The 26,958-nt window shown below is 40.9% G+C and overlaps 1 protein-coding gene across 1 annotated transcript; it reads right to left on the bottom strand.

Annotated features, from left to right (window-relative positions):
• Positions 1-1,309: 1,309 nt before the first annotated feature.
• LOC109869586 (chemokine-like protein TAFA-1) lies at positions 1,310-26,128 on the bottom strand. The gene is made up of 6 exons (XM_020459811.2): positions 25,619-26,128; positions 23,803-23,953; positions 4,780-4,920; positions 2,461-2,585; positions 2,172-2,230; positions 1,310-2,036 (listed from the first exon to the last, which is right to left on the bottom strand). The coding sequence occupies exons 2-5, from the start codon at positions 23,948-23,950 to the stop codon at positions 2,189-2,191; spliced, it is 456 nt and encodes a 151-aa protein (XP_020315400.1). The 5' UTR covers positions 23,951-23,953; positions 25,619-26,128; the 3' UTR covers positions 1,310-2,036; positions 2,172-2,188.
• Between the last annotated feature and the right edge of the window lie 830 nt (positions 26,129-26,958).

Below are 26,958 nucleotides of genomic sequence, written 5' to 3'. Positions count from 1 at the left end.
TGAGTCGTTTCCATCTTTACCGTCCAAACGCATTCTAAGCCACTAGCATGGTGGTGGAAAATGCCTTTGCAGCCTGAATGGACAATGTTTTGGGTACGAACTGTTCCACGAGAGACATGAATGCATTGCCACCTACATACAATGTGTTTGGACAGTAAGATGAAACCATCAATACCATATCAATATCAACATCTGCTGACCTTTGGGCTAGTTATTAGCTTGCTATCCAAATGACGTGATCAACCAATCAATGTAGCCCAACACGCCAGTCAGCAGCAATCGTTATTAAACACTCCTAAAAACAATGTTGAAAAGGTGATCATCTTAGCAAACTTCGCTAGGTAGGCCTATGATGAAAAGAAGGGACTCCTTGTCCCTCAGCAGGCAAATCGAACGCTCTGCAGCTTATTGTGATACTGATAACAACCTATTGTTCAGTTTGGAATCCTCTTTAAGAAACGGTATCCACAAAGCGTCCATATAATCTTATTCATTATGATCTAAAAGGCTAAACTGATCTTAGATCAGCACTCCTACTTTGAGATGCTTTGTGGATACGAGCCCATATAAGACTTTCTAGAATACAGTTAGGATACAGTGCCTTTACTTGCATATTGCATTGTGTTGTCTCTAGCCTTCCTGTCGTTGGTGTGATGTGATTTCAGTGTGTGTTTGTACGATGTGTTTGATCCACACATATGAAGATTTCAGAAAACATGTGCCAGAGAGCAACACTCAGGGTGTCTGGTGGATTTAAATCAAATTTGCCCACTGGCTGCTTGGTTCCCTGACGCATTGTAATAGTCTTTGTATAATCTGCTTCATGCTCCGTTGAGCATTCTTTGTTAAGTGGAAGACTTCAGAGAAAATGTGTTTTTCATTGACTGTCCTTATTAGTCCTAAACAAGCTCATTTCTTATTTACAAGGAGAGCAGGATACCAAAAAAACCTATTTGTTAGGTTAGAATTATGTCAGGGAAGAGAGCTGGAGTTGTGTTGTGTTGTTTTAGTGGAACAACTGGTCTAGTACCCATTACAAAGATACATGTACAAATTTAACATTGATATTCTGTTCATGTGTTTTCCTCTACTTACTTAACCCAGTTAGCAAGCTAGTTGATTGTGATCGTTGTGCTTTCTGACATCTGTGCGCTATAGAGGCAATTATTATCCAGATTTCATCACTTAGTAGGATAGGCTGATTGGTCGATACTTCAATTTTAGAGGTAAATGGCTCTGTGCAGCCAGTACAAAATATATATTTAATTACATAACACAACATACTTTAATTCAATATTTACGCACAGAGCAATGGTAGACTTTTAATATGTTGTTGAAGAAGACACACATAAGGCATCTAAAGGAGTAAAAAACAAAACAAGCATACTGTATTTTTGGTGAGCGATCAACCTTTTGAAGGATAACTGGACTATAAGTGTTGTTATTTCTAAGAGGGATGACGAAGCAACTGAGTTGACTGAATGCATTCAAATACAAAAACGTTTTTTTCCATAACAGAAATATGTGTTGTTATATTGGTCAAATTATTCCTTTTAACAACCAATGTACAGTTGCATCCTCACGTGATGTAAAACCTATAGGTTATTGAATGTCTGAGAAATATTAGACTTTTGGCTGTGGTCTGAAACCTAGAACACATGGACAAGAACAGAACAGATCAGGGTTTGGAATCATTTACATCTCACCACCATCATACTGTAGACAATGTTCTTGTTAACATGAAGACACTGAAACATGGTATATACAGAATCCTGACTCCCCACTGCAAGTACTTGCTAAAGGTAACCCAGAAATGTCTGCCCATCTCGCAGAGTCTGTCTGAGTTGTCTGACAACAGATGTGCTGTACATCCAAAAGCAGTGTTTCCTCAAATAACAAAATTCAGAATTCAATAAGGTCCCCCATTGGTATCCTTGAACTGCATCATTCCCAATACCCTTGAGCAGCAGTTTCTTTTGAGAATTCACACATCCAGGAAAGCAAACAGAATGTCTTTGTTGGGTCCTTGGATTGATCTGAAACAAACAAAAGGGAGAGCACTAAGATATTGTGATATATTGCAGTGCAGCTATAATGTTAATCTTGTTTATTAGAGGCTTTATGATAAGATGGTATACAGTAACAGCTCCATGGAACATGTCAAAGCTGACCTCTGCAGTTGGTCCGTCTAAAGTTCGAGGTATTCTTCGCTTGCAGACTGTTGGGTGTTCTAAAAAAGAAAGGAGACATTAGTAAAACAAATCAAAGTGTACAGTGAAATGCCTTACAGTGAAATGCTTACTTACAGGCCCTAACCAGTAAAAGGTAGTATAGATATATACTTCAGTCAATACCTTGTGCCTTTGTCTTTAAATGTAAAGTCTGTATTGTTCCTCATGACAGTAACTCTCCCTCCTTCAGTATGTCTCTGTTTCAAATGGTAACGAGAGGCTATCTTACCCGGGTGGTTTTGATCTTGTTCCCAGCGTAACACATCCAGCCTGAGTTGTCAGGCAGCGTCTTGCACTCCTCTCCCTCCAGGCAGGGCTCCATCTCGCACCACCACTTCCCAATCACTATGGATGCTGCAGGCAACAAATGGATAAGGTGACCTGAGTACGTCTTACCCAGTGGAACGGCTATATGTGATAGCAGTGCATGACTTGGAGATGGATTGGTGACTAGAGGGTCTGTTGCTTTGTTCATCACATGACAGACACACACATCTAAATTGTGGGAATCTGTCTGACAAATATCAAAGTAACTGTCAACTCTCCCTTGTCTTAGATCTGTAACATCCTTACCTGTATGGTGTAATAATCGATCAAAATTCAAATCGGAATCCTTGTACCAGTACTTACAAAACAAAATATGCACTGAAACTACCCTATGTGAATTATTGAAAGAATTGTATATCATTGCATTTCTTACACGCGTTATAAATCAAAGAGAAAGACAGACGTCTAGACATGTGTAGGAGGAGGCATAGCTGTGACTCTAATGCAGGCCATATTCTTGCTCTGGGAAAAGAAAATTGCCTTAAATACAGGTTAAATGTCCAGCAAATCTCAGATGTTTGACAGAAGAAAATACCCTGTCAGTCTTGACAGACAGAATAGACCTGAAATTCCCTCACTCTGTCTACTCTGCTCAGTAATTATGGCAACATCATCTAATGGTCAGAATCTAAAGAAGCATACAAGCAGGTGAGAAGTAATGCTCGCTGTACAGCACAGGAAGAATATATAGGGAGGCATATAGGCTAATATTGGCTTCTGTTGGATCTTTACTAGAGATGGTCAAATTGTGCCTCATCAGTCAAAAACCCAATACATACAATTCATAAAGCATCACTGCAATTCCGCAGTACAAAATGAGGTAGTTGTGTTGTATGTGGCCAGTAAGTTCAGAAAATATTTGGTTTGAGTGTTTTAATTCAAATAAAATGTTATGGACTGTATAACACTGTATTTACAAATATAGAGTGGGTAGTGACTTGGTCACACAGTGGAATCAATAGTATATAATTGAACAACAGCGTTGTTCAGGTCTGTGCAGGGAGACAGCTAGAGTTAACTGTTCAGCAGTCTGATGGCCTGGTGGTACTAGCTGTCTCGGAGCCTGTAGGTTCGAGACCTCATGCTCTGATACAGCTTGCCAGATGGTAACTGAGGGAACAGTCCGTGGCTTGGGTGACTGGAGTCCTTGACGATCTTTCGGGCCTTCCTCAGTCACCGCCTGGTGTAAATGTTCTACCCACAGTGATATATTGGGCTGTCCGCACTACCCTCTGTAGAGCCTTCTGGTTGAGGGCGGTGCAGTTGCCGTACCAGGCGGTGACGCAGGCGGTCAAGTGTTCCTCTTGTCTAGATGGGACAGGGCAGTGTGTAGAGCAATGGTGATTGCATCATCCTTGGATCTGTTGGGGAAGTATGCTAATTGGAGTAGGTCCAGGGTGTCAGGTAAGGTGGAGCTGGTGTGGTCCTTGATCAGCCTCTCGAAGCATTTAATGATGACAGAAGTGAGCGCTACAGGCCAATAGTCATTAGGCAGGTTACTTTAGTTTGCTTTGGTACAGAGACAATGGTGGACATCTTGAAGCATGTGGGGATCACAGGCTGGGACAGGGAGAGGTTGAATATATCCATGAACACTGCAGCCAGCTGGTCTAACAGTGTTCTTTACTGTCGTAGTCTAAGTGGTTTTCCAGTCATACATATTCATCACCCATGAGGACCTCACTTGGACCTGTTCCTTATGGTAAACAGGGTTACCAAGGTTTGTTGCCAGGAGGCTGGTCGAACCAAGGTTATAGTGCATCTATTAATCAATAACAACAACTCCTTGGGCATCCTGTCTTAGACTTGACACTATTTAAAACAAAACGCATAATAAATAAAGAACCATGGCAGCTTCTCTAGGTCTAGGAAATGATTGCTATTGATGAATTGTATATGTTCTTCGATACGTTCTCTCAGGTTCATACTTCTACAGTCATCTAATCAGACGAAAGGGATAGAGCATGGGGCTCTCTATTTCTACTGGCCACCTGCTGTGATATTTGCTATTCCAGATCTATTGGGAAAGGCGGAAGCATCATACACACTCCAGATGATATATTGTACTACTTTTATGCAACCCTGGAGAAACATATTTTAGAGAACTGTTGAATATGGGTTCTATTAGCAGCACCTGTGTGAGTCCAATCAGTGATAGTGCCAACACATCTCTTGTGCCTGTAATACCAATGGGGATTGGGATGGTAGTGGTGGTACTCACCGTCAACACAGGAGGGTCTGTTCCTGGTAGTCCCTGCCACCTTCCCTGGTAGACAGGAACACTTGACTGTCTGGGACCGCTCTTCAATCTTGTTCTTATTACAGCATCTGTGAGCAGCAATCACCTCACATGTTCCTCCCTCTAAGAAAAAAAAACATTTCAGAATAACTCCTGAGCTTAGTCCAGGGTTTCTTAAACTATCCCTGTATCCCAAAGTGGGCTCTGGGCATGTGAGAGATAGGTTGCGAGTTAGGAGGATACATCTATAATCACATACTATTTATTTTCAATTGGGGTCATTGTAGGAGGATTTGGGTCACGGAAGAGTGGTCAATTTCTCATTTGGGTCTGAAGCTGAAAGATCCCCTGGCTTACTTGATAGCGAAGTCAGCACAATTAACAATGATTTATGTAGCTGTATATGTAGGATTGTTGGTGGTCTGTTAAATTGCTTCACCACCTGTGTATGTTTTAGGTTTTTATCACAATATCAACATACAGTAGATGGAATATCTTTATGCAAGACATTACAAGTTTATTACATGTGACAGCTATTAATATGTCAAGCAGATTTATCATAAACAAGAGTAATGGCTGTTGTGCTTTGACTGAGTGAGGCCCCTGGTGTGTGTGTGACAGAATGATGATGATAATGGAGAGCCAGTAGATAAAGACATATCTATAAGCAGGATGTCTTCAGGGGCCATCCCTCCCCCTCAGTCTGAATAATGGCCCTTCATGTAATTATCAGGAGGTTGGTTATCTTTGCCTACAGGACACCTGCCCGCCGTCCCTCTTTATCAGCCTGGCTGGCTTACTCTGCCTACAGGACAGACATCTCCCTATCTGGAGGCCCCACCTGCTGTCCTCAGCGGTCTACCCCTACACCTAACACTGTCAACACAACAAGTAGGACCCATCCAACAATTAGGCCTGTCTGTTGACCAGAAACCAGGAAGGTTTCTTGTGAATCAGGTAGGAGAAATGTAAAGCTTCCCATTTGGAGGAGTATGTAGAGAGAATGTATGTTCCTTTGTATTTTCAAAATGAGGCAAGTATGAACATTTTCCCACTTGGAGAAGTTTGTTGAGAAATGTATATGTCATTAAGTTTTAAAAATGTTTTATGACTAGAGAATGTAATTGCAGAGCAGCAGTGGATATCACCTGCTGATGAAAGTAATACAATGGAACATATAGCCCATGAGACTGGGTTGAATAACACTCGTGCTATAATCTTACCTTGTGCAATATCCAAAGATTAGTCAAATATAGCCAACGGACTTTTCACCAACTAGATAGAAATTTTGATTTGTCTTCAAAGATATGAGATTTCAAGTAAAACCCATATTCAGAGTCAAAACCCAGATTAACATTTAAAAGAGCTTAAATTCAGGTTGGAGATGAGTCGGTGTCGGTTTCATGCTATAATTCAGACATCATGGTAGAGCCTGATAAGATTATCTAACACCACCTCGCCTGACCCTTGGATGAAAGGAGACCACACACTACTCTCCTACCGATTCACTTGCTCAGTCATTCCAACACCTTATCTCATTAGCAAAATAATTCCGTTCACATTTTCAATAAGACATGCAAAGACTGTTTAAGAGGCTTCCAAATGTTACCATTATAAGTAAGGGTATTAGGATTTGTGATATCCTTCACCCACCCACTGTCTTTATGCATCATAGCGTTGTGTTTTTCAGAGTGTGCATTGTATCAGATATCTGAAATGTCTAGGATCGACTGAGAAGTGACTGCAAATAATAGCAGCAAAGCCGGGAAGTGACGTTAGAGACAGCCTAGAGGTTTAATTGGTGGAAATAATTGTAATACAGTAATTAAACAATGGTAATTGATGTTTAATTGAGGGGGAGGAAAGAAATGACAAACTTTGGCTTCCCAATTCTCAGAGGCGTTTTTGTGACTCAAGGCTAGTGGTTGAGAAAAAGTCAACAACCTTTGGCAGAAGTTGAGGAGAGACCATAAAGTATATCTCTGAGCCTGGTCGGTGTACTGTATAACAACAGGGCATATTTGCACAATGTTGATCCTGATATAGCAGTGGAAGCAATAGGGCATCAGTTAAAACAACAACAGCCCACAGGGGTTTGTTCTCTTTAATGCATCTTCTTAATTGCATAAGACAAGACCCAGATTCATCCTTTGATCTATTTAAAACCACACTACTCAACAGAATCCACTTTGTTCGTTGCTTGTTGAGAGGAGAGCAGCAGAGAGAACACACGTTTGAGTCTGGATATACTCTATAATTGGAAATCATTACCGCTGAAGAATATATTAAAATCAAATAAAAATGCAAATAGGCTTGGTTATTTCCAGCTGGGCAGGTGTATTCGGTGGCTTCAAACAAAAGTAATGTAAAACTGATGAGCGTTCTTTAAGCTCAGTCGGCGTGGAGTCAGTTTGTGACTGCCACACACTGCATGCCCCAAGACCACATCTCTGCATCATGAATATATCAGGGGAGATGGAGAAAAGCTGCCTATGGATAATAATAATGGCTGGAGATGAATACTGCCTCATCAGGTGACGGCTGCTGGAGCCATGCCAGGATATAATCATTTTCTGTATTTCCATTCCCCTCCTCCATTATCAATGGCTGAGAAGAAAGTCAATATGACAAATGGTGTCAGAACTAGTGTGTGCATGCATGTGTTTATGTAGCTATAGGTCTAATAGAAGCTGTGATATTCTATGGAAGGTTGAGTTTGTGTATTTTCCAAAAAGCAGAAAAATATCACATTATGTGAAGCATGTCACGAGCCAGTTCCTGATCTCTTAGCTTATTGATTCTACTGCCGTTGTGTTGACTGACAGTCGTTCCAGGGGGTTGGTGGTAAAGGCAGGCAGGAACAGGAGGAGCTTTTCTAGTATGGCACTGTTTTAGTTGCCATGACATGTTTCTGCTAGTGCCCTCCTCCTGGCTGCAGGACTTTGAACATTGGATTTGTCAGCAACACAGGTGCCAACACACAACCTGCCACCCGATAGATCTGGGACGCTTTTTTATTTTCTTTAGAGGCATTGACCCTTTTCACTGCATTTCGAGGAAAGATAAGGTACAGTCCTGACATTTGACAATGTACTTTCTGTGGTACTCAGGGGAGATGGTTGTAACATTTCAAACCAGTGTAAAAGGGGTTTGGGAGCCCCGGGTCATGGGGGCTGCAGAGACAAACCTTTGTGTGAACACTAAATAATTTAAGAACCCATGATTTGGACAGGTCACACAACACCTGGTGTCTATGGTAAATCACTTTCTGAGGACTAACAGAGGAGTATATCAGTTTCTGGGGAGTCCACAAAACAATCAAACACATGCTGAAACCCAGTGAAACCCAGCGGAAATGAAGAATGATGATTTATTACCCCTAATATAGAGGTTCATACTGTAGTGCCAACACATGCATGACAATGACTCACAACATTGATATTCCACAATTGCGTGGCTCTGAGATTCTCTGTGTCTAATGGAGGTGAACAGGGGCAATATGGGACCAATAATTGACTATTCACCAGTAATGAAGCTGCTATTTCTCAAAGGCAAATGGTCGCTACATCTCACTAGAAATGTCACTAATACTATATGCCATAAGCATGCCATGACTTGCTGTCTACTATAATTAACACAGAGAGTATGTGTGTGTGTGTCACTGGCGTAATGCAGTTTCAGTGGAACCCTACAAGGTCGGAGATGCCCCCCCCCCCTCCATAAAAAATGAATAATCTAATGTGTCAGCCAGACAGCCACTCACAAAGTATAGAATACCGATAGCTGTCCATAGTGCTGAAAATGCGATATGTTTCTGTGGTTGATTTCTTATCGGATCGATGATAGGCTTTCTGTGGTGCTAGGGCATATCCAGCTTTGCTTTAACTAAAGGGCTCCTGTGTGGTGCAGCACTCTAAGGCACTGCATCTCAATGCAAGATGCAGTCCCTGGTTCAAATGCAGGCTGTGTCACATCCGGCCGTGATTGGGAATCCCATAGGGCGGCGCACAATTGGGCCAGCTTTTGTCTGGGGTAGGCTGTCATTGTAAATAAGAATTTGTTCTTAACTGACTTGCCTAGTTAAATTTAAAAAAATCTATTTTATTTTTTATTTTTTTATTGTTAAGCCTATTTGGTCCTCATTTTGTCATGTTAAGCCTAACATTTCACAAAGCTATACACGGTGTTGCAATGCTGTCATTTTAAGATTGCTGGCTGGTGGCAATAATGTAATTACTTGTTCGGTAATTAAAGTTGGAAATTAAAACATTGCCGATAGTAAAATAAATGTTTGATGCAACAGTAATGAGTTACCAATAGATTGTTTTGAATATACTACTGTCCTATATAGGCTACCTGAACCTGCATGACATGAGCTGTCCTCACTCTCTCTCATAGCTTGGATAGAAAGTTGTTGTGCATAAAACCAGTCTATTAATTCCAAATAACACAATATGTCCACCCTCAAAACAGTAGCTTACTAGGGATTGTTTCATTATGCATTGTAGTCTACTATCTACAGTGCTTTCAGAAAGTATTCGCACCCCTTGACTTATCCCACATTTTGTTGTGTTACAGCCTGAATTCAAAATGGATGAAACCGTTTTTAGAAATTAAGTACAGAATTATCTCATTTACACAAGTATTCACACCCCTGAGTCGATACTTTGAAGAAACACCTTTGGCATCAATTACAGCTGTGAGTCTTTGTAAGTCTCTAAGAGCTTTCCACACCAGGATTGTGCAGCATTTGCCCATTATTATTTTCATAATTTTTCAAGCTCTGTCAAATTGGTTGTTGATCATTGCTAGACAAACATTTTCAGGTCTTCCCATAGATTTCCAAGCCTATTTAAGTCAAAACTAACTTGTCCACTCAGGAACATTCATTGTCTTCTTGGTAAGCAACTCCTGTGTATATTTGGCATTTTAGGTTATTGTCCTGCTGAAAGGTGAATTCATCTCCCAGTGTCTGGTGGAATGCAGACTGAACCAAGTTTTCCTCAAAAAGTTTGCCTGTGCTTTGCTCCAATTCTTTTTATCCTGAAAAACTCCACAGTCCTTAACGATTACAAGCATACCCATAACATGATGCAGCCACCACTATGCTTGAAAGTATGTAATGTGTTGTATTTGCCCCAAACTTAACACTTTGTATTCAGGACAAAAAGTGAATTACTTTGTCACATTTTGTGTAGTATTACTTTAGTGTCTTGCAAACAGGATGCATGCTTGGAATATTTTATTCTGTACAGGCTTCCTTCTTTTCTCTGTGTCAAGTAAATTAGTATTGTGGAGTAACTAGAATGCTGTTGATCCATCCTCAGTTTTCTCCTATCACAGCCATTAAACTCTATAACTGTTTTACAGTCACCATTGGCCTCATGGGTGAAATCCCTGAGCGGTTTGCTTCCTCTTCGGCAACTTAGTTTGGAAGGATGCCTGTATCTTTGTAGTGACTGGGTGTGTTGATACACCATCCAAAGTGTAATTAATAACTTCGGTCACCTTTTTTTACCCATCTACTAATAGGTGCCCTTTTTGGTGCCCTTTTTGGCAAGCATTGGAAAACCTCTTAGTGGTTGAATCTGTGTTTGAAATTCACTGCTCAACTGAGGGACCTTACATGTGTATAGTACAGAGATGAGGCATTCAAAAATCATGTTAAACACTTTTATTTGCATACACTATGTATTTGCTGAGTGATCCCATGCAACTATAGTGACTTGTAAAGGAAATATTTACTTCTGAATTTATTTAGGCTTGTCATAACAAATGGGTTGAATACTTACTTACTGACTCAAGACATTTCAGCTTACATTTCTTTATTCATTTGTCAAATTAAAATAAAACATAATTCCACTTTAACATTATGGGTTATTGTGTGTAGGCCAGTGACACAAACAATCTCAATGAATCCTTTTAAAATTCAGACTAACACAACACAGTGTGGAGAAAGTCAAGGTTTGGGAATACTTTCTGAAGAAACTTATTTATCTGCTATTTATTCACTTTTTAAAATGAAAATTACACATCAAATACACGTTGGCTTGAGGATAAATTCAGCAACTATTTATTGTTGAACTCAGCGGGTTTTGTCAGGCTAATGGCCTAAACAAATGGGCTGCAATATTCAAGGTAAATAAAATCAAATAAAATCTAACTTGAGGGACTCCCCAAGGCTTCTGAAGTCCTTGTGTGTTTTTTAAATTCTACTCTATAGTATGTGGGTCCTGGTCCAACTGTTTTCTATACTGAGTATTGCCAACACAGTCTTTCCTGAGACATTGTGCATTGTGTCCATTGCACTGCACACTGCACACAATTTAAACTTAGTCTTGAATGATGAATGCCAAGATATACCAGAGATAAGGGACTGCTTATATTGCAACCACACAACCAGCAAACAGATTTTTTTTGTTCAAACCCTCAAGAACCTCAAGAACCGCTAAAGATGATCATCTGTTTGCATCTGGCAATTTATTGGCTGTCCGGTATCCAGACGACCTGTACCCAGAGCTTTCTATACAGTTAATCTCTTTCCATATTAAACGTGTTGAGGCCTGCAACTAAGGAGAAGGAGAGGCTCAATTAAAGATGTTGCAGAACTGCTGTATTTGAAGCACCACTCCCTACTGCCCAGTTTCCCTGATGTTGCTATGGCAATCAAGCTGTTTTTACCATCACTGCAACTGCTGTTTCTACAGAGATATCGTCCTCTAAACTAAAACTCCTACAGAACTACATTAAAAGCAGTAGGCTCTCGGTCTGATACAAACTTTTGAACACCTGAGTCATCTCCACTCATTGCACTGGCACCGTCGTAGTCGTGACAACGGCATTTGTTCCTCGATATATCCCCTTATACTTTCAAATCGTTTTTTTTTTTAAACACAGATGCATGAGACACACATGCATGAGCATACACACACCAACACACAGACGCATGCGCGCATGGACACGCTCAGGTGACATGGCTCTCTCCCACGCTCTCACGCATCTACGCACACACACATTCAGGCATAGACATTGGTGTGTGATCTGCTAATCTAGGACAACTCCTTCAGAACAATGCCATGTTTAGCTGCCTTCAGAGATGTTTCTAAAAGTTACATCATGTAATTATTGCCTTTATTACATAATTTGAGGAGGAAATAAGAATGATTGGTATTGATGATGTCATAACAAAGTAAAGTAACTGCTCTCAGTAAATATTACACTTAAATTGTATTATTACATTTGCAACCTAGGTCCTTCTTTTGTGTGCTCAAATGTTATAAAAATAACAACTAACTTAAATGAAACAGCAGGACAGATCTCCAAGAGTCCTGGAAAACCACAGCCCATGCTTGGAAGGAAGCAGCATGCCTGTCACCATTAAATAGAAGATTTGCTCAAGGTGACCCGTAATAGGCAGCTCTTATGGTTCATTCTCTATAGAGGTCCATGCCAGCAGGCTACCACAGCCCTGTTACTGAGGTAATGAGACAACCAGATTAGAGAATGTCAAATTAATGCAGATGGAAGACAGCGAGAGCCACAAAACACAAGCCTGCATGGTGTCAAATTTAAGGACTATGTTTCTCCCTCCAGTAAAGTCCCTACAGTGCTGTTGTTATTCTGGTCTCAAATGCTTGGGGAAAACAGAGAGACATGGAGACAATATTGCATGATAAATTCTATGATAAATATGCCGCTCATGAGAAATTTGTTTCTGCAAAAAAAGAACAGCGTAAGATAACATGATATGTTTGCCAATTATAACTTTGTCTTTTGAAATTCAATAGACAAAATGAAATCTAGATGAATCGTGTGAGTCATGGCACAAAAAAAACCCTGAGTAACTGAATGTTATGAACAGCTCAATGTTAGATCAATGTTTCCTTAGAGCAAATAACATGGCTTTGAAAAGCACTGAGAAGTCCCAGTAAGTGTGTGTGCGTGTGCATGTGCATGTGTGCATGTGTGCATGTGTGCATGCGTGCATGCGTGCGTACCCGTGTTTACCTACCCTCCCAGAGCAGAAAGAATGATCCTCCCCTCTCCCCCTCTGGATTTGATTTAGCAAGTACTTTTTCACAGCATGCACAATTTACACATGGCTGAAGAAAAATATAAATTGCTACTCTGAAAAAGTAGGGCCCATGACAAATATAAGCAAGGAAATGTATGAAATAAATGGCTGGCAGCACTGTCACTTTAACACAGGAGGGTGAAAGATATGTCCTATGCAACAGGCCACCTAGAATGGGCAATACTTTATTGAAATGCAAACTGAGAGGAGGGAGCTGCTGCTGCTGTTTTGAGATGCATGAAAACAGCATGGAAGAGAGGGACCAGTGAGTGAGGGACCAGAGAGAGAGAAAGGGAATGTTTTTTTCCTCCCATTTGCATCTGATCCTCAAAGCCTGTCTCCACAGCTGTCATACAGGGTGGCAGAGGCTGTTGTAAAACTGGTATTGATCAAGGGTATGAAATCATATTCCCAGTCTTCCCTTATGTGAAACACTGCCCATGGTGATTATGTTTTGCTGTGGATATACTGTATTTGTGTGCTGTCGGTCGTGACAACAAACTACAGTAGCAAACATTCAATGAAAGACATACATGCCACTTTAGACTTGCATTATCTGGTGAATGGTGACATTGGTAAAGTAGGACAAGAAACATGGAACATGAGCCCCTAGTTTCCTTACTCCATTGTTAAATGTCAAAGCTTTGTCTGCCTGTCTATGTATCTGGCCCTGGCTCTCTCTGCCTGCTACGTTTCCAGGTATTTAATATCTATAGATAGCCTTCCCTGATGACAGACTTTGAGTCTGCATGGAGAAAGAAAGAATGAAAAAAAAGAAAGAATGAAAGTTAAGAAAGAAAGGAGGTAAGTGATTGGCTGGCGCTATTCAAAGAGTCTTCAGTGGACAGCTGCTTAGCTTGGATCTGTAGCGACGTCGTTTCCTCTTAGGGCTGGATGGACGGACACTGCGGTCTGGTGCTGGGTACTAATGTGTCTGGCTGCCCTGCTACTGCACTCTGCTGCAACATGTGCTCTGTGTGATAATGCACTGTATAATAGAATGCTTAAATAACCTGTCATACAATAAGACATGTACTCTCCTGGGTTGGGTAGTAATGATTACGTAAGTTTTGCAGGGTGACAGTGCTGGTAAAAGGAGTTGAAGGAAATGGTGAATGATTAATTTAATATGCTGGTGTTGTGCAGAGATGTCTTAGGTAACAAGCATTTTCAGTTATCTTAATCGTGCGTTAGGAATTAGGCCACGTGGGTGTTGGTGCCGTGTACAGCCTACTGTTTCATGTTTTATCTAACTTCTAGCCTACTCTCCAGTCCTGTTGCCACCAGTGGACTGTTTGGTTCATATTAATGAAGGGGCAGTATACCAATCATCATTTCTATACAATGAAGTACCATTAGGTACTTTCTTATCACAAGTGTCCCAATGTGAGAGAATAGGATGCTGCTCCAATTGATGCTCTCTAGCATAACTCCATCCCTCATCCTATGATAGGGTTCTCGTTATTGCAACAGAGCAGTCATTTCTATCTATCACCCCTCTACTACGGCATCGGCATGCTTAACATCAGCTCTGAACCTGCTGTAATTGGATGGGTGGTTGAAATATGTAAAGTGATTTGTGGCACACCAAGGAGGTATAAGAGGCATAAGAAGCTGAAATCTGCAATAGAGCCTGATACTCACAGTATTAATTACCTTCCTTATTTATCATACCAAGCCTCATCCTTGGACCTAATTAGGAATTCAAGATGCTATTTTTCTAGTTAATGAGTTTTAAGTCATGATAATGAATTGCATATCCCTGTTGAGCATTTGAAATAACTAAGAATGGAGGGTAAAGACTTATCCTGCAGATATACTGTCGGTGTACTGGACAAAGAGTTTCCTTTATTGACAAGGGTCAGAGTTGAACCAGAGTGTGGACATGATGAACCGGGGTGTGGGCATGATGAACCGGGGTGTGGGCATGATGAACCGGGGTATAGGCATCGGCATCCAGGGGGGGAGTCTTCCTTGATGATACCTAAGGGTCCTGATCTTGTCTCACTGAGATGTACAGCAGACTAACAACACTAATAGTTTAATACTGATTAGAGTTGACGCCGGCATCATGATAAATTAATGTTACTCAGAAAGAAATGCCACACATCAAAATCCCATCAACTGGTAGGGTGGAGTGAAAGGTATTACCATTAATACTGCTTTGTAGCTTATCATATATTCTAAGAAAATGGTGGATGTGGATGTTGTGGCTAATGGTGGTCCGCGGACGTACCGCAGGTGGATAATAACAGTTGGGAGTATGAATGGTATTAAGCAATTTGACCATTTTTTACTTTTCACAATTCAAATTGTTTCAAATAATAATAGGCCTTTAATTTGTTACCTTCACTGCTCTACTCTGGCCTTCTACCTGGTGCTGACTGTTCAAGCCATTTTTATTAGGATCCCCATTAGCACCATCTACTCTTCCTGGGTTCCACATAAAACATGAAACATGATATAATACAGAACATTAATAGACAAGAACAGCTCAAGGACAGAACTACTCACATTTAAAATGTCACACAGCCTACATTTCAGTACATACACACTAAATATCTCGGTCAAATAGGAGAGAGCCATTGTATTGTGAGCTATTGCCTTATCTGTTTATTGAAACCAGGTTTGCTGTTCACTTTAGCAATATGAGATGGAAGAGAGTTCCATGCAATCATGGCTCTATACAGTATAATATTGTATGTTTTCTTGCATTTGTTCTTGATGTGGGGACTGTGAAAAGATCCCTGGTAGCATGTCTGGTGTGGTAAGTGTGTGTGTGTATGTGTATGTGTATGTGTGTGTGTGTGTGTGTGTGTGTGTGTGTGTGTGTGTGTGTGTGTGTGTGTGTGTGTGTGTGTGTGTGTGTGTGTGTGTGTGTGTGTGTGTGTGTGTGTGTGTGTGTGTGTGTGTGTGTGTGTCAGAGCTGTGTGGAAGTTGACTATGCAAACACTATGGCATGATCATCCATCTATTGAACTATTTGTTGCATGTCTTTTTTTTATTTTGAACTAAAATTGTATTTGGCTTAAAGCGCTTTGAGATTGTATTGAGAAACGCTGTAAAAGTTGAATACATTATTCGTTTTATCATTACAATTAACTAAATGTGACCACCAAAATATTTTCTGGTGGTCCTCAAGATCTTTTGACAGTGATTTGGTGGTCCTCAAGATCTTTTGACAGTGATTTGGTGGTCCCCGGATCTGAAAAGGTTGGGAACCACTGACATAGGCATGATACATTCACTGAAAGGATTATCACTTTACTCTATTTCAAAATCAGATCTCATTAGGATTAGGAGAAATAATATTCTTCTAGCCTCCTTCATCCTCATGCTGTTGTTGTGGAGAATGGCGAAACGTGAATAGAGGATGATCGCATTGAATGTGGAGGCTGTTTGACACTGTGTTGATGGATTGCTGTTTTCGTGTGACTCCAACATGCAAAACAAAACAATTCCCCTCCACTCTACACTTTGTTTGTGTGTGTGTGTGCGTGCATGTGTGCGTTCTTGGAGATCCCCCTACGCCAGCGGCCACTGAGCCTAGTGGGAGTGAAGTAGCATGGTTATTAATGCACGGAGATCCTCATACAGAGAGTCGGAAGCTGCTAACAGCTGGCAGAGGCAGAGCAGAAAGAGTGCTGGGTAATTAATTAAGCTGTAGGCCACCGAAATTCATTTTGCACACACACATTGACCTCAAACCATAGCCCTTTACGCAATGCTGCTGCATGTACATTTTCAATTAACATGTTGTATAAACAACTATCTACAAGCACTAAGCCCACATGTGTCTTGTGTATTGAATTATTCATGGTTTCCAAGAGAGAAAATTGTGAGGAAATCGAATTGTAAAATCCAATATCGCTCCTATACTGAACATAACAAGGGTATTGCATGTCCAAAGTGTCCTGTATCCATACATGATTATTTTTCACCTAGTTGAACCAAAGACACAAAATAACTGAGAATATGTGGCCCAAATCCAAAATCCAAAATTGGTACATCACTAGTTTTTTTTTTATCCTCCCCTGAAGGAGACCCCAAAGTCTGATGTGGCATGTGGCAAATGCTATGAGAATAGTTTATAGACTGGGCATTAGTCTAGAAAGGTTCCCTACATCACATAATGGAGCTGTATGGAGTGTTGGTCCTCTGGGGTCACACTGTGGCATGTATGGAGAATATTGTGCCAAAGTGGCCTTGGCAGGCTCCAGATGTAGCAGGGCCTGGAGCTCAGGCTGCATGCCACTTCCCATAAACACTGCAGGGAGGCTGGGATGAGACTGGTGAGAGCATGGCTTCCTGGCTCTGAGGAAGACCTGGGTTCAAATACTATTTGAAATAATTTCAAATATTGTATCTGTGCTTGATTAAGCTTGCCTGGTGCAATGGGAACCAATACAAACGTCTCAAAAGTGCAAACCCCTCCCACCTGGCACTCCAGGCAGACCAAAGCAAATGCTCAAAGTATATGAAAGATTTCAAATAGTATTTTAACCCAAGCCTTCTCAGCGGAGGTCTGAGGGCAGGATGAGGGAAATGTAAGTTAAATAACGCGCCAGGAGGATGCATTATATAAGGCTATTAAACTGTCACTCTCTAGAACTCAGCAGAGAAGGATTCAAACAATGTTTGCGACAGCTGAAAATCCATTTTCCATGTTTGTTTCTGGCGAGGACGTAGCACTGTAGCCTGGTTGCCGTCTCTGTTCAGCTATTACATTCCACTCCTTTCCTCTCCTGTCTTTGGCAAATGAGTAGTACTGTACTAGTACACTGGCTGTTCTTTGTTACACAGCATGGGGGAAATATCTGTGCTCCTTCTCTTTCTCTCTCACTCTGTTTTACAGAGCAATACACAATGAAAAACATGTAGCTTGCAAGCAACGTTAAAATAGTGTAACCTACCTATAACCACGGCCTCTAACCTAAATATTATACTTTGACGTGTGTGGATTCAGTTCTGATTTCTTTATCGCCCCAAAAAATTATGTATGTAATGTTTTTGTGCCCGTCAGTTACAGTATTTATTTGCACGGAGAATTAAAATGATACTGGGAGTCTTCGTAACACAAACATAATGTTGATGTTGTATCTCCAGGGCTTTTAGGAAAGAACCATTCAGCCAAGTAGAGTTCAACACTGTCTGAGTTCAAGCCCTGCCAGCCGTAGTGTAGGTGAGAGCGAGTTGATGAGACCACCTCAGGCTTCTGTCTCCTTCCACCTCCTCTCTGTTGTCTCTCTTGACATCTCCACATGGAACTAAGCTTTAGGCCAACCACTCAACAGGATTCTTCCTATCTAAAGCACCAATCTTTCCTCCTCTTTGAAGAATGTACATAATTACAATACAATCACTCCAGATTAATTTAAGATGGCATGTGTTTCCCTCTACTGGATATAGATCACTGTTAAGTGCACACACACCACATGGGAAAATGGACTGTCTGACAGACAGCATTTTGCATTTAAAATAAATATAACTTTGTACCTGGGGGCACACCCTTTTCATACACTTATATACTGTATAACCATATCATTTATATATAACCATATCACTATAGATGAATTGCATATGTTTGTTTTGAGCATTTGGTTCAGTTTGTAAAGTAAGTTCAAAACATGGGACAGAGCTTATTATTTAATTATTTTCCACCATCATTTGCAAATAAATTCATTAAAAATCCTACAATGTGATTTTCTGGATTTTGTTTCCTCATTTTGTCTGTCATCGTTGAAGTGTACCTATGATGAAAATTACAGGCCTCTCTCATCTTTTTAAGTGGGAGAACTTGCACAATTGGTGGCTGACTAAATACTTTTTTGCCCCACTGTAGGTCTATATACACTATATATACAAAAGTATGTGAACACCCCTTCAAATTAGTGGATACAGCTATTTCAGCTACAACTGTTGCTGACAGGTGTATACAATTGAGCACAAAGCCATGCAATCTCCATAGTAAAACATTGTCAGTAGAATGGCCTTTCTGAAGAGCTAAGTAACATTCAATGTGGCACCGTCATAGGATGCCACCTTTCCAACAAGTCAGTTCATCCAATTTCTGCCCTGCTAGAGCTGCCCCGGTCAACTGTAAGTGCTGTTATTGTGAAGTGGAAACGTCTAGGAGCAACAACGGCTCAGCCGCGAAGTGCCGAAGCGTGTAGCACGTAAAAATCATCTGTCCTCGGTTGCAATACTCACTACCGAGTTCCAAACTGCCTCTGGAAGAAACGTCAGCACAATAACTGTTTGTTGAGAGCTTCATGAAATGGGTTTCCATGGCTGAGCAGTCGCACACAAGCCTAAGATCACCATGCGCAATGCCAAGCGTTGGCTGGAGTGGTGTAAAGCTTGCAGCCATTGGATTCTGGAGGAGTGGAAATTAGTTCTCTGGAGTGATGAATCACGCTTCACCATCTGGCAGTCCGACGGACAAATCTGGATTGGGGCTACCTGCCCCAATGCATAGTGACAACTGTAAAGTTTAATGGAGGAGGAATAATCTGTCTGGGGCTGTTTTTCATGGTTCGGGCTAGACCTCTTTGTTCAGTGGTGGAAAAAGATCCCAACTTGAGTAAAAGTAAAGATACCGTAATAGAAAATGACTCAAGTAAAAGTGATAGTCATCCAGTAAAATATTACTTGAGTAAAAGTCTAAAAGTATTTGGTTTAAAATATACTCAAGTATCAAAGGTAAACATATATTTCAAATTCCTTACATAAAGCAAACCAGATGGCACCATTTTCTTGTTTTTTTAACTTATTTACAGATAGCTTGGGGCATGCTCCAACACTCAGACATAATTTACTAATGAAGATTGTGTTTAGTGAGTCCGCCAGATCAGAGGCAGTAGGAATGTTCTCTTGATAAATGTGTGAATTAGACAATGTTCCTGTCCTGCTAAGCATTAAAAAATGTAACGAGGACTTTTGGGTGTATGAGAAAATGTATGGAGTAAAAAGTAAATCATTTTCTTTAGGAAAGGAGTGAAGTAAAAGTAAAACATTGCAATTATCACAACACATGCTGTAATATGGCTTTTCTACCCAGCCTGGCTTCCCCAATGATTTTATCCATGCACCACTACTGACAATCTGTTCCTCTTTTGTGCGCTGTTGTTCACGCTCCTTGCACCGGATAAATACGGCACCTTGTGATTCATGTGACCCTTAGCTCAGCAAGCCACACTGTCCGTCTGCACCAAAGGTAAAACAGCCCACGGCACATCTGAGATTGGAGCTCTGGCGGATGCTACATCCTATAAGTACAGCTGCAGGGTGGAGAGGAGGACACTACCTCCTCCTGATTCACTGGACATACATAATCATCTATTCAGGAATCCTACTTCCAACTAGAGTTAGAGTGTGCTGGGCCTGGGCCTGGAAAGACTTCGGGCTCTATTCAATATGTAAAGCTGAAGTGTTACAGATTCCGCAATAGAAATGTACAGGTCATTTCCCATTCAGCCGACATGTGCAGCGTTTACCGTGAATTCAGCCTCCACTGAAGCAGGAACATTACCTTTAAAATCCAATCACACTGTAAAGCTGAACGTCCACGATGTGGATTGAATAGAGCCCTTAATGCTACCAGGAGGACTGTCAAGTACTACCCAATGAACTGTTGTTGGGTAACCAGTATCCTTGCAAAGCAGAAGTAATCACCAGTGTGATCATCTCAAGTACAGGGAGACTTGGGATGATTTGTGCTGTTTTTGCAACACATTTCAAAATTGGCTCAAGGCAATTATACATATAGACCTACCTGTGTTCAAGGCTTTCAAAGTGAATGTCTATTGTTTGGGATTAGGTGTTGTTTATGTTTATATAGGACATCATGTGAGTTGCATTTATCCGTGATTAGCATGTAAAGAGTCACAACCTTCCATTTGACTATGCCTACCATTTATTCTGATTAGAGGCCCTGTTTACCCCTACAGCCCAACACTTTCCTTTGGTGAGGAAACAACTGATCTACAGCCACTTGTGATCTCAATTACCTGTGGTAACACCAGTCACTTTGAACTTATGGCATGTCACTGGCTTCAATGATTGGCCCAACAGTCTACAGCCAATGGCCTTCCTGCCACCAATTCATGACCCGTCAACCCCAATACTGCTACCAATCCAACAGCCACACAACACATAACACAGAGCAAATGCCCTGGTGTCACAGTCAATCCAGACATCCCATTCTGTTCTCATAACACCGGCATCCTGTTTATCCTGGAATGAGGATAAGGAAAACTATGGTATTGAGGATTGACAAGGATTGACAACACTTTCCCCTGATCCAGAAAAATAAGGATTGTATGCTTTGTACAATATCAACTAACCAGGATTCACGTTTGGTTGAATTTGTAATCTCGCTTAAATGCTTGTCTGAAACGTGTGTTTGTCAGAGGGTATTGTGCCAACATCCCAAGTGATTGATTCTTCAGTGGGAGAATGTAATTATGGTCTGTACCATCACAAAGCTCATAGAACAGCAACACTGACGTCTCAGAGGAGATTTCATAAGGTCATTATTTGGTAGCTAGGGCTCTCAAGCTCAGCAAACATAGTCTCCTTCATTATTGTTTAGACATTTTTGGGGGACAGACATGCAACTGAAACACTCAGCATTTACAGTCCTATCCCAGTCCCATCTCATCTGTGCATCTGTTTATCTATGTACAAGGCCATCTCTTAAATGGCTTTTTGGGTCGTTTTAAATGGCTCTCGGTGTAGTTTTTACTCTCAAGGACTAGAGCTACTAATATGACATCCATGTTGTGTTATCCCTCCGTCATTGCTTTATGGTTCAAGCAGCAAGACTAATTAGCTGCTTTCAGTGCCGGCACAATCAATCTTTTCAGGAAAGCTTATGAGCAGAGACATCTAAACAACAAAGACTCACGAGAGAGCAGCAACTCCAATCAGGCGTACAGCTTTCTCCAAATAAATCTCACTAAAGTGGATATTAGACATGGAAAAGAACAGAACCTAATGAGCATGTAGCCTACAGCATGTTGTGCTTTATTACATTGACCCAATACATTTTTTAAATGAACACTGAACATTTACTTTAAGTATAATTTTGTTTTTATAAAACAATTGAAATGGTGCACCGTTTCTTCGGAACCAGTCTTGATTGCTGCTTCAGTAGGCATCAGGACATGAACATGGAATTTTATATTGTAGTATGAATAATTGTCCTGACATTGACAGCATGTTGAATACCAGCAGCAGCTAACATGCTTTAGCACTACTATGACATTACAAATTTAACAGCCACTGAGGAGCTGCACGCTCAATTACATTTATGTAATTTAGCAGACGGTCTTATCCAGAGCAATAAGGGTTAAGTGCCTTGCTCAAGGCACATCAAAATATGATTCACTTAGTCAGCTTGGGGATTCAAACCAGCAACCTTTCAGTTACTGCCCCAATGCTCTTTAACACTAGGCTACCTGCCACCCCAGTTAAAGAGATAGAGATTGTAATCACCCAAACCAGAAGGAGGAGAATAGTTTGTTGGTAAATAAACTCACACCTCAGCATTGAAGTTACTGGGGGTCATAGTTCTGTCAGATCCTGCAAACTGTCGCTCGAAATGACTAAACACTCAATCTAGCAAGGTGGGCTTGGACTTTTGCAGCAAAACATCTGTGCACAAAAGGCAAACACAACACAGTGCAATGTGCATGCTAGCTAGCTAATGGGTGTTTAGTCTGAGCTTATTAGAAATGAATGCCTTTGTCAAATTAAGGCCCCACAGACACCACACGCACCATAACCTTTTCTAAAGCGGTAAGAAAAATATTACAATCTTTCTCCATGACTATTTACAAAGAAGATACAAACACACACCATTCTACATATACTGAACAGAAATATAAAAGCAACATGTGAAGTGTTGGTCCCATGTTTCATGAGCTGAAATAAAATATTACAGAAATGTTCTATATGCACAAGAAACATATTTATCTCAAATTTGGTTCACAAATTTCAATTGAATGATTTCTGGAAATCAGTCAAATCTTTGAAATTGTTACATGTTGCGTTTCTATTTTTGTTCAGTGTAGAATATAGTTATATTGCCCAAGCCCTCCTCCCTATCCCCTTCCAGTTAAAGCTGAGATCTGTGATAGGTGAAACAGCGCCACTGGCAGCCCCATGCGCATTTGTTATTGATTTTGTTTTGAGGAAATAAGCATCCAGCAGTGTGGTCAAAAACATTGCAGTACATACTCTGCTGTTCTATCGCGTGTGCTATGATGTCCTATGATGTCCTATGCTGCCCTATGATGTCCTATGATGCTCTATGATGTCCTATGATGTCCTATGATGCCCTATGCTGCCCTATGATGTCCTATGATGTCCTATGATGCCCTATGATGTCCTATGATGCCCAATGATGCCCTATGATGTCATAAGATGCCATATGATGCCCTATGATGCCCTATGATGCCCTATGATGTCCTATGATGCCCTATGAAGCCCTATGATGACCTATGATGTCCTATGATGCCCTATGCTGTCCTATGATGTCCTATGATGCCCTATGATGTCCTATGATGCCCTATGATGCCCTATGATATCCTATGATGTCCTATGATGCTCAATGATGCCCTATGTTGTCATATGATGCCCTATGATGTCATAAGATGCCATATGATGCCCTATGAAGCCCTATGATGACCTTTGATGTCCTATGATGTCCGAGGTCAAATACATTGTTTGTTGTTTGAAGTAACGTCTTTGTTGTTGTAATATCTTATCAAACACACGTGGAGTACCGCAAATATCCATACAAAGGCTATATAAAGACAATAAACCTCATGAAATTTGACTCACAAGGTCAGACTTACATTCACACAGCTGAAAGGAGGAACAAAGCAGAAGTCGAATAGGGTGTTGTCGTTGAGAAGCCAACTCACCAATCACGTGAATGGAGGTCCTTCCAGGCCGTGTCACATGGTGCTGCTGTAGCTGTATGGTCTCATAAAAGGTGGCCTGGCACAGCTGGATGGACCTCCCACTGACCCAGAGGACCAGGCACAGCAGCCAGGACATGACAGGACACATCTGCTATAGAAGGGGGAGAGCAGAGTCAATGTCATAGGTCATCATGTCACACACACAGGAACACACACACGCAAGCACAAAGGCATTTATGACCGCATGAAAGCACACACACACACAGAAAAAGATGTCCTGGTACACTGACCCAGCTGAACTTCCACATAATCGCCATAACAAGCAGTGTATCATTAAGTGTGATTATCAACTGCTCATTTGTAATCTTTTTTATTCCTGCCCTATCTCATCCCTGAGCCACAGCACAGCAGCAATTGTGGAATGGCCCCTGGGGACGTTTTCCATGCAGCTGAGTTTTCCTCTGACAGGCTGACTCCCTCTTCAATTCCTGACTCTCTCTCTCGCTCTCTTCTTGCCTGCCTTTAAACCAAAAATTGAAATAAAAAAAGACAACATTTCTCTCCTGGCTTGCAGGCAGTTAGCTGCCAACTCTTTTCTATGGATGGCTTTTGGATATCACAAGGCTGTGACAGTGACAGAACTGTAATGGGAATCCAAAGACATGTAATGTCTCTCAAAAGCTGTTTATATAAGGCACATGCAGATCCCAGGTTAAGGTTAGGGTTGGTTTCAGAATGATTCAATATTTGAAACAATTGCCTCTGTCAAGAGATCTTGACATCAACAAACGTTGTAGAGGTGATAGCATTAAATTGTGATTCTATTGAACAGAGTACAGAATTATCAAATTTTAGTCACGCTTGTGAAAGCGAAATAGCTTTTGGTCCGGTGCCTTTGTCGGGTAATACGATTTTTTATTAGATTCCATTTCAGTGCCTTTTTTTTCTCAGTTATAAACAAAATAATTACCTCTGTCAAAAGATCCTCACATCAACAAACTAGAAGGGTTGTCTGCAAGCAGTGTTTCTGTTCAACAAATTACAAAATAATACATTTTCAAGAAGCATGTCAAAGGCAAATGAGCTTTTAAGATTTTGTTTTAGATTAGGTTTCAAACGATTTTGCACAGCCTTTTCTCTGAATGCAGCCTACCGTGTCTGCGTGAAATTTTAGCAGAGTTTTTTCTTCTAGCTAAAAGGATTGGGTTTCAAGAATGGTACTTCCTTGAGGAAATTTCTTCCAGCAGCTCATCTTAGATATTACAGTCTCCGTGATCTAGAGAACCTTACCTTTGTAAAAAAAGGTGGCGAAGTCAGCAAACCATGAGTTATTTTTGATGCTCTATTAAATGTGTTCATGTACTCATGTGTGTTCATGTAAGTACTGTAAATAACATAAAAGGTTGAGAAAATGTCAGTACATTTGATCCTTCATGCATTATGTATTTGAACAGGCTCTGTGTAACCTGCACTTATTTGCCATTGACATTTGGTATAAATGATCCTTGGAAAAAGAGAGGAAAATGAAATCCACAACATAAAATAAACAGTAAATATAGAGTACGCAAAGCAATGTTACTACAAGTAAAGTGTGTGAAGGAAACAGAGCACCATACCTCTAAGGAATTTACTTAATGCAGTACATATGTGCAAACACACTTTAATCTTTGTGAACATGTTAAACAAGTGATGCTGATTTTATAAAACTGGCTCCATTTATTCATTTGAATTCACTTCTAGGTGAATTTGTATTTCTACTTCCCTCCATACAGTAAACATGTCTCTCTCTCTCTTCTTTAAACAGTACGTCTCTTACCTAAGTATTCTAACACGTTGTTTTAAATCCATCCATCTTGAGGCTGATGTGGAATCCCCATCCAACTCCGTCCTTGATTTAGGTTGAGACTCCCAAACTCCTTTGACTCGTCACACTACTCTTCCTTCCTTTTCTTCACTTTGTCTGAGGACAACCAACAGTGTTGAGCACAGTGACTGAAAGCTGACAGCTGAGCCAGTCAGAAACAACAGATTTAGAGCCTTGCCATTTCCACCTTTGAAATATCACTGGCTTCCCTTGAGGAGACCCTGGCACTGACACAGAATAGATTTGGCTTTTCGCGTTTACAGGCACATAAGGAGCAATCCTTAATTTACTGCTGTAGAATCTCCCCTCTCGCGTTCTCGCTTTCTCTCTCTCTCTCTCTCTCTCGCTTTCTCCATCTGTATCCTCCTCCCATTGAGAGGCAGCCTCTGAGCACACGCTCTAGCTCTGTCCCCTTCAGCGAGCACTAAGTAATGAGTGTTCCTCTACAGCCCGGCTGAGTGTAAAGACTGTATCACATTTCTTAAAGCAAGACTGCCCCACTATCAAACTGGAACTGCATGCTACTGTAGGGTACTGTATGAACAAACCATGATAATCAGCCTCTCACAGTTGCAAATCAGCACAGGTGGTCTCGCATAGGAAAAACCCACTTGAGAACCTACAGACACTCAGATTTCCCCAGTAATCTTTAATAGATTTTTGTCAACATTTCATTTCTCCCCTCACTATAGTTATACATAACACCCTGTGGTTCATGGTAATCTGACATGCAATTGCATGCAGTCTAACTACTTTTACTGTCCATTTGATATACTCGAGTCTGTTGATTACATGGAAACTGCAGATAATACATATTCATCGCCAAATAGACACCTATTAGAAAGAAGAGAGTTGAAACCATCCTTCTGCTGAAGGGTAATTTACTAGAAGGTTGTTCATAGACTGGACTGCTGAGGGGGATATTCAAATACCGAAGTCGAGTTCATCAGTCATGTGATGGAGGTTTAATGGCTACCTTAGGAAGTAAGGGAGAGGTAAGTGTCATTACAGGGAGTAAGTCAGCCCTGATCAGTATGTGTGGGAGACGGTGAGGCTGAGAGAAGCTGTCCTCCCTCCTCCATACCCATGGCATGACTTGAAGCCAGCTCCACTCCTCCACTCTATTGTGCTCAGGCTTTATCGCTGGTATACAGAACACGCCTGCGGCCCTGAACTCACACTGCTCTTACAGCGGTAAGAAAACTTCCATATTTATTGGAGTTGCTTGATTGGAAAGGTGAGGTTCCCATGGAGGGGAATGAGTGAATAAAAACTTGGAGCAAGAAGAGAAA

The sequence above is a fragment of the Oncorhynchus kisutch genome, linkage group LG24 (genome assembly GCF_002021735.2).
Source record: "Oncorhynchus kisutch isolate 150728-3 linkage group LG24, Okis_V2, whole genome shotgun sequence".
NCBI classification, from domain to species: Eukaryota; Metazoa; Chordata; class Actinopteri; order Salmoniformes; family Salmonidae; genus Oncorhynchus; species Oncorhynchus kisutch.
Note: the sequence above shows the minus strand (reverse complement) of the source record. Positions and strands in the feature narration are given on the sequence as shown.